We start from the raw sequence: 7,856 nt of genomic DNA on the forward strand, positions 1-7,856 counted from the left end.
CTAGTTTGTTTTTTTTAAGGACAAATAACGTGTAACCTTGTACCTTGAAAGGAGTTTGAAGCTTAATATTACAAAGTGATTTTGTTCCAGACTTGTTGCTGCACCAATATAAATCCCTTAAAAATAGAAAATAAATCACTTTAAAGAATGAATATGACTAAGGAAAGCTGGAAATAATAAAAAAAAAGCATATATGTGTAATTTTTTTTTCTGCAACATAATTTAAGATTCGAAAATTTATATAAATATGGTCTTTTTCTTGTCACTTTTTACTATTTATTTGAAATTTGCGGGAAACTTCTTGCCAGATGGATCACTGCCTTTTTCTCCATGGTTTTTTTTTCGAAGAAATCAAACCAATTTGCTCAGGTTTTGAGGGGTAAAAAATAAAAAAATAAAAAATGTCATCTTAAGCATTAGCCTAATGTTACTTTACCCTAAGAAAAATGATGCAGATTTACCTGCATTCTTCAAATACTAGTAGATGAATTACAGTCAGTTTAGCTTATAAAATGATACTTCTAAATAATCCTCTCTTCTTTTCTGTGTCTACAACAAACCATCCAAGCAGGTGACAGCCGGAAAAGCTTTCTTTGTGCTTATGAAAACTCAGAGAAACATTTTTTCTCTGCCTCATGTCACCTATTTTTCTTTTTCTTCCTCTCCGAAATGACGCTGCCGAGCCTCCCACCTAATCCTTTCATCCTCGTATTTACGCCCTCCACTTGTCTTCCACCCACACCCCTCCGGCATCTATCTTCCTCCACCTACTGCACCTCTCCTCTCCCCTTTCTTGCTTTTAAAGATGACACAAGTCGGCAATCTTGTCCGCGTTCACGTCTGTCATCTTGCTCGGCTCCCAGCTTTCTCCCCGGAGTTTCACTTCTGGTTTTTATTTAACACTGAGATACAGAGTGCAGGAGCAGAGGGAACCACAGTATGCTTAAAGTCTTCCTAGTTTGCCTCGGGCACCATATGAGTGTTTTGCCTTCTTTAACCAAGAATGTGGGCTTGTGGTTTTGCTGCTTCCTTGTCAGATTGTGCTGCTTTGAGGGGAAAAAACACCATGTTTTCAATCCTTTCTCTGTTTCTTGTCCTCCTACAGCCCATCAGTAATGCAGACTTCATCGTTCCGGTGGAGATTGATGGGACTGTTCATCAGGTACTGTTACACGCTGATATGGATGACTTCCAGAGCGGGCTTGAGTAAAATAATATTAATTTATAAGATATCCTTTGGAAGTTTGGGCTACATTTTCTTCCCTTTTCATATTTATTATTCTCTATTATCTCACAGCCACGTCAAAAGTGGGACAGTTTGCACACTCCTCCCTGAATTTATTCTGTTTTATTCTCTGTGTCTTTGCTGGCTGTAAAGATGGATGATGTGACTGTGTCACCTGGTAAACAAATATCACAAAGCGTGTTGAAGATACTGTTGAGTGAGCAGCAGAAGAGATGCTTCACTGATTAGAAATGTGTGTGTTGGAGAGAGAGAAGAAAGAAATCCAGGCAGTGTTTACACCTGCATCGTGACTTCACTTCTGTATAAAGGTTTATTTTCTGCATCTTGTTTAAAGGAGGAGCAGCATGACTGTAGCTGTGACCTGGTTCAAGTAATCCAGGATAGGCTTTCTGTATCTGTCTCGGCCTATGCTTGATTACTTGCACTTGGGGGCAGTGACTTACCTCTGCAGACCAACTGAAGAGGATGAAGACGAACAGAATTGGCCAATATGACCACAAAATAATGTTGCTGTGAAGGGCTAGACATTGTTTGAAAACTTGCTTATACCATATTTTCTCAAATTCAGGCTGGGGGAAATAAACAAGGTTGGATAAACTCCTGGTGCATGTTATAATGATAATAATAATAATAATAATAATAATAATAAATTATTATTATTATTATTATTATTATTATTATAATCCTAATTATAGTTATTTATGTATATATATATATATATATATATGTAAGAGTAACAGATAGCAGTAGAGAAAAAATAAATAAATAAAAATAACAACCTAATAATAACAGTAAATGCAATACAAAGAATATAAGCAGTAAACTAATAATAATAATAATAATAATAATAAAATTAGGAAAGATCAAGACAGAAAAGAATAAAAATGAAATAGATGAACTAAAACAGATGACATCACATAACAGGTTTTAAAATGAGTTTTTAAGAAGTGATTTGAGAGAAGTCACTGATTCTGCCAGCTAACTAATAATGTGTACATTTCATTAGCTTTTCAGCCACGGTGGCTGTATGTGTGTTAATATTCAAGCTAAATAATGTTTGGTAGTAACACAGTAAGTGCCACTAGAGGGCTTCTGGCTTATTCTCACCCTATCATTAACCGGTCTCAATCCTCCTGCCAAAATCTAAACAGCCCAAACAACGACGGCAACATGTACGAGCCAATCATAGGGAGAGTATGGCAGGTCATTCCTTAAAAATACGCATATGGGAATCCTGAAAATGTTTCACAAAAAAAGCCTGGCAGTGAAATGAATGGACTCTATTAACTGAAACAGTACAGGGCTTTTAATTTGAAACAGATACAGGAAGTAGTACTGCAGGAACAAAAATGTAACAGATCAGACCAAAAAAGGAGGAAATATCATACCAAAATATACTCATACCAATCATACTTATCAACTGAATTAGAAATAAAAGCCTCCCTCTAATAATAAAGGCCTGGCACTCTGCACTTGATGAATAAAGGACCATCCATTTAAGGATTTACAATATTTTATTTTTAAAGTCTCTTATTGGCTTCAAATATGTATGGATGGCACTTTTTTTTCAGGAAACCAAGGGAATTTGTGAGTTAAGAAATATTTATTAAATAACAGGCAACAATTCCATGCCATACGATGCCAGGCCTTAGTAAGTGACGTGTTTTTTGGTGGTATTTATTATTTTTGTCTGTTTATTTCAGGTGTATGTGCTGAAGAGGCCTCATGTGGACGAGTTCCTTCAGAAGATGGGGGAGCTCTTTGAATGCGTCCTCTTCACAGCGAGCTTAGCCAAGGTTTGTTTATACGCTTTAACACTAAAGATGACAGTTACAGTAAAGTTGCTTTAACCAGATGTGTTTTTTGGCTTCGTTCAGTACGCTGACCCTGTGGCAGATCTGCTGGACCAGTGGGGTGTGTTTCGGGCCCGGCTCTTCAGGGAATCTTGTGTTTTCCACAGAGGAAACTACGTCAAAGACCTCAGCCGGCTGGGCCGAGAGCTCAGTAAAGTCATCATCATAGACAACTCACCTGCCTCCTACATCTTTCACCCGGAGAATGCAGTAAGTCAGACCCAAAATCTAAATTGCCAACGTAAGTTGGCATCCTCTGTTCATGCTGCAGTTGCTGTGTTGCTTTCGCACATCGCATATGTTTCTGTCTGAGTAAATGTTGTGTTTAGATACCTGAAAAAAATGTCCCTTGTTGAGCATTCAAAAAAATTGTATATGTTATCTGAGGCATGGATGGATTACTAAACAGACCCATCAGACACAGGTCCAGGGGACCAAAGTGTCAGGGGACTCCCTGACCTTCACTTGGAAAATGTCACTCAAAGAGACACATATTGACCAGGAAGAGACTGAAAATTAACACAAAGAAATAAATCAACTACAAGGAGATGCAAAACAACCACAAAGAGACAAAGTGACTACAAAGAAACAAAAATGACCACAAAGAAACCCAAAGTAACTACTGAGAGATATAAAATAACTACAAAGAGACACAAAGGAACTACTTGGAGAGATATAAAATAACTACAATTATATAAAGCAACTACTAAGAGATGTAAAATGCCCACAAAGAGACACAAAGTGACTAAAAAGATACGCAAAGCCACTACTAAGAGATATAAAATGACTACAAAGTGACACAAAGCAGCTCCTAACAGACAGAAAATGACTAAAGAGAGACACAAAGATGCATAAAACAACTACTAAGAGATATAAAGTGCCTACAAAGAGACACAAAGCAACTACTAAGAGACACAAAATGAGTAACTGGGCAAAAGAAAACATGCACAAAAAATTACTATGTAACAAACTTACATCAGTTAGAAGCAAAACCACAGAGAGGTGTGTTAAGACTACAAAGTGATGTAAAAAAACAACAAAAAAAGGCTGTAAAATCTGTGCATCTTGTGTCTGTGTTTGAGTGGTGGTGGGGGCTTCTGTAAGTCTGTGCCCAGGGGCCTTTTGTCTCATAATCCGCCCCTGATCTGAGTGTGTGTTTTGTGTTTTTGGCCCAGGAATCTTACTGCTTTTGTTTACAATAAAGCTGATATTAACTTCTGTTTACATCGTCCCTAAATATGGAACATTTCTGAATTATTTTAAGATAGATCTGCATGTAGAAATGTGGGCTACAAATACATTTTGTGTGCCTCAATGTATGAGAAAACTGGGGTCAAAATACACTGGTGCCACAGAAATCAGTTCGTTATAAAGTTAGTGATGTTGGTAAATGATTATATCTGCAAGCCGTTGTCAGTTTTAATTTGTGCTGTTGTTTTAGAAACAGTGTTGCGCCAGAGGCAGTGTTCCCAGCTTTATGAGGTTTCTCTCCTCTGTGGAAAAGTAGCTCAGTGGAGCTGCTGCCACTCTTTGTGCCTTTGATGCATTTTCCCCATTAATTATTTACACAAAACTCGCACCATCTCCTCACCTATAATGCAACACTTTAGCATCGACTGTCAACTGAGTTTTCTCTCCTCAAATAAATAAAATCTCTCCTCTCTCGACAGGTCCCGGTGCAGTCCTGGTTTGACGACTTGACGGACACGGAGCTGCTGGACCTGATCCCTCTGTTTGAGGGCCTCAGTAAGGAGGAGGACGTTTACAGTCTGTTACAGAGCCTGAGGAACAGGTAGCAGACGGCGGCTCCCAGTTGGTCCTCCCTGCCTCAGCCCCGCTGCACAGAGGCCTCACCTCGCTGCCACGGCCCCGCAGCACGGCTCCCGTCCTCAGAGCAACGCTGGGAGTCCCAGCGTGGTTCCCAATCTGAGGACTTCAGGCAATTTGTTCGGTCATAATGAAATCTAGAGACAACAATTGTAGGGATTCTTACCATCTCTAGATGCTTGGACTCTTTGTACAGGACTGACAGAAGATTATATCACTGTATGTACATACTATATGTTTCTAAGCAAGACATACATAAAGTAATTTTTCTATCAGAGAGCGGAGGTTTTACTATTCTATCAAGTAATATTTTAGTTACCAAAAATAATCCAATAGACAGAACAAACAGTTTTTTTGTTTTTTCGAGAATGGGTGACCTTTTTGGGTTTTTTGTGTTGAGCTGTGCTATGCAGGCTGTTGTATCTCGTCTGACCTTTCATTCAAACAACTGTGATTTATCTTCTCTTACAGAATGAAGTGCCTTCATTACTGTGCTGATTTTGTTGTGTCGGGTTATGGGGTGCACATTTTTATGCTGCATATTTACTCAAGTCTCCAAATGCATATTAACTAAATCCTTAAATTGAAGCTGGAAATGAATCTTTGGTAATTGTCATTTAATCTGAGAAAACAGAAGAGAATAATTTCTAGAGATGTATCCAGCTAGCCTGTTCAACCTGGATGATTATTTGCTTTTGAGTTCAGTAACATTGAATTGTTAAATTTGCCAAAGATTTCTACAATTCAATGTGATTTGTGACTGAATGACGTCATTTGATCCTTGACAGTGACTGTAAATTGATAATCCTTAAAGACATTGAAACCCCAATTTATTATTGAGAAAAAAAGAAACCTTTGTGATTATATCACCGTCCACCAATAAATGTTAAACTTTTGAGAAAGATATGATAATTAGCTTAGATTACATGAAATTCTATTTATTGGGGAAAAGGGGTCGGGTGCATTGTAAAGACTGCTGTTGAAATCGTACTGTACAACATTATTAAAGTTGCAAGTTTGCACAATGTCAATTTGTACCCCGGTGTAATGACTTCAACAGACTTTAAAGCTGCTTTTTATATTAACAGGGACTCAAATGACCACATGTCTCGTGAAAGGGACAAACCCATCCATTCATCCATCCATCCATATTCCTCTCCTCAGCAACATTTTCCAGCTCCTCCTGGGGTATCCCGAGCCATTCCCAGGCCAGATGAGAAATATAATCCCTTCAGCGAGTTTTAGGTCTTCCCCGGGGCCTCCTACTAGCTGGAGGTGCCCAGGAGACATCCTGATCAAATGCTTGAATCACCTCAGCTGGCCCCCTTTGAAGCATAGGAGCATCTCCAAGCTCCCTCCAGATGTCTGAGCTCCTCACCCTATCTCTAAGGCTGAGCTCAGGCACCCTACAGAGGAAACTCAACTCCGCAAAAACTTATTTTGGCTGCTTGCATCTCATTCTTCACTCAGTCACTACCCAAAGCTCATGACCTTAGGTGAGGGTCAGAACAGAGATTGACTTCCAGCTCAGCTCCCTTTTCATCCACATGGTCATGGGCAAGACTTGCATTACTGCTGACGCCACAGGGACAAACCCACAAAGAATTATCACTGAGAAAGTTAAAAAAAAAAAAAAACTGACTGTATGCTACCAACTCCGCAATGAACAGTAGACAGGAAAAGTTATCTGCTGAATGTAATGAGGCACACAGTGAAAGATATTTTCCTCAAGAGTTGGTGGAGACCAAAACAAAGAGCTAAAAGAAAGTCAGCATTAAAAACGCATTTACTAAGTGGTCAGAAACAAGACTCCAGATGAATAGTAATGTTGCTCCAGATGAGCTTATGAGTAAAAAAGCATCTGTTTTCAAACAAGTTTGACATGTCAGTTTAAAAGGAGATAATATGTCAATGGTGTGTTCACAGCTTGTTTCTGCTGCCCCCTGGTGAGGGATTTCAAAACATCTTAACAGGTTATTTTACTTTAAGGCCGAGTGCACACGCTCATGGGTTTATTTGAAAATGCAGCTTTTCTATGCATTTTGGCTTTTCATCCAGATGCAAACTGCATTATACACTGGGTCACTGAGAATGGATCATATATTTTTAAAAAAAGAAGGGTGAAGATTGTCAAAAGCTCTGTTTTCATTTTGTCATGTAGACAGACGAGTTTTTGGCTTGAAGCTCCAGAGTGTACCGTTGTTTTCTTTGTGATGCAACACAAGTGTGGCGACATTTCATGCAGTGGAGGCCAAAACAGAGTTGGCTCCAATCTTCAACACAAACTTCAACATATTTACACATAAATGTACAGTTATTTGTGCTGCCCAGTAGCCCTTTGCTGCATGTCTTCTTTTCTTTCACACTAAAGCTGTCCTATCAAATAAAGGCAAAATGTCAAAAAATAATCTTTAAAAATTCCTTTAGGCAGCCTTCAGCTTTTTTTTCAGATGTTTTGATTGGCCAACATCTTCCTCTAACAAAGCACAGGTGAAAGTGATCATTTTAACGATGGACCAGTTTCAGTAAGTGTCCCAGTGAGCTAATCCAGTGAGCCAGCATGCTTAATGCCTCCCCTAAGGAGAATGCAGCCATGATAATTGTCACTGAATACACCTTTGCTTTCCTACTTTGACAAGTCAAAAAGTCTGCTGTCAAAGAGGTTGTGTCAGCAATCTAAAACTGATGTTAAATTATTTTAAATGCAGAATTAAAGCTAAATAACATTCCAAAGGTATAATGTGTATCGTTAAAAATGTTACATTTAAATTTTTCATTTTAATCATGAATTTAAGAGGACAAAGGTTTGAGCTTCATTGTCTGCAAGGTTAAATTATCCACAGGTGCATTAATATTATGGATATAAACTAGTTAATGTGCAACCAAGAGGAGCTCAGCTTCATGTGATATCTTGATGTGAACTTTTAGCT

General features: G+C 38.5%; 1 protein-coding gene across 2 annotated transcripts in view; it reads left to right on the top strand.

The window, feature by feature from the left end:
• The window catches only part of ctdspla (CTD (carboxy-terminal domain, RNA polymerase II, polypeptide A) small phosphatase-like a), a 35,870-nt gene extending 29,913 nt beyond the window's left edge, over positions 1–5,957 (top strand). For both annotated transcript variants that reach the window (XM_042510475.2, XM_042510476.2), the window contains 4 exons: positions 1,106–1,162; positions 2,950–3,042; positions 3,124–3,309; positions 4,770–5,957. In XM_042510475.2, coding sequence (XP_042366409.1) covers positions 1,106–1,162; positions 2,950–3,042; positions 3,124–3,309; positions 4,770–4,895 — 462 coding nt within the window. In that variant the 3' untranslated portion in view covers positions 4,896–5,957. The remainder of the gene's footprint in view (positions 1–1,105; positions 1,163–2,949; positions 3,043–3,123; positions 3,310–4,769) is intronic.
• Positions 5,958–7,856: the final 1,899 nt, after the last annotated feature.

The sequence above is a fragment of the Plectropomus leopardus genome, chromosome 21 (assembly GCF_026936395.1).
Source record: "Plectropomus leopardus strain MGB_pleo_1.0 chromosome 21, ASM2693639v1, whole genome shotgun sequence".
In the NCBI taxonomy this organism is placed as follows: domain Eukaryota; kingdom Metazoa; phylum Chordata; class Actinopteri; order Perciformes; family Serranidae; genus Plectropomus; species Plectropomus leopardus.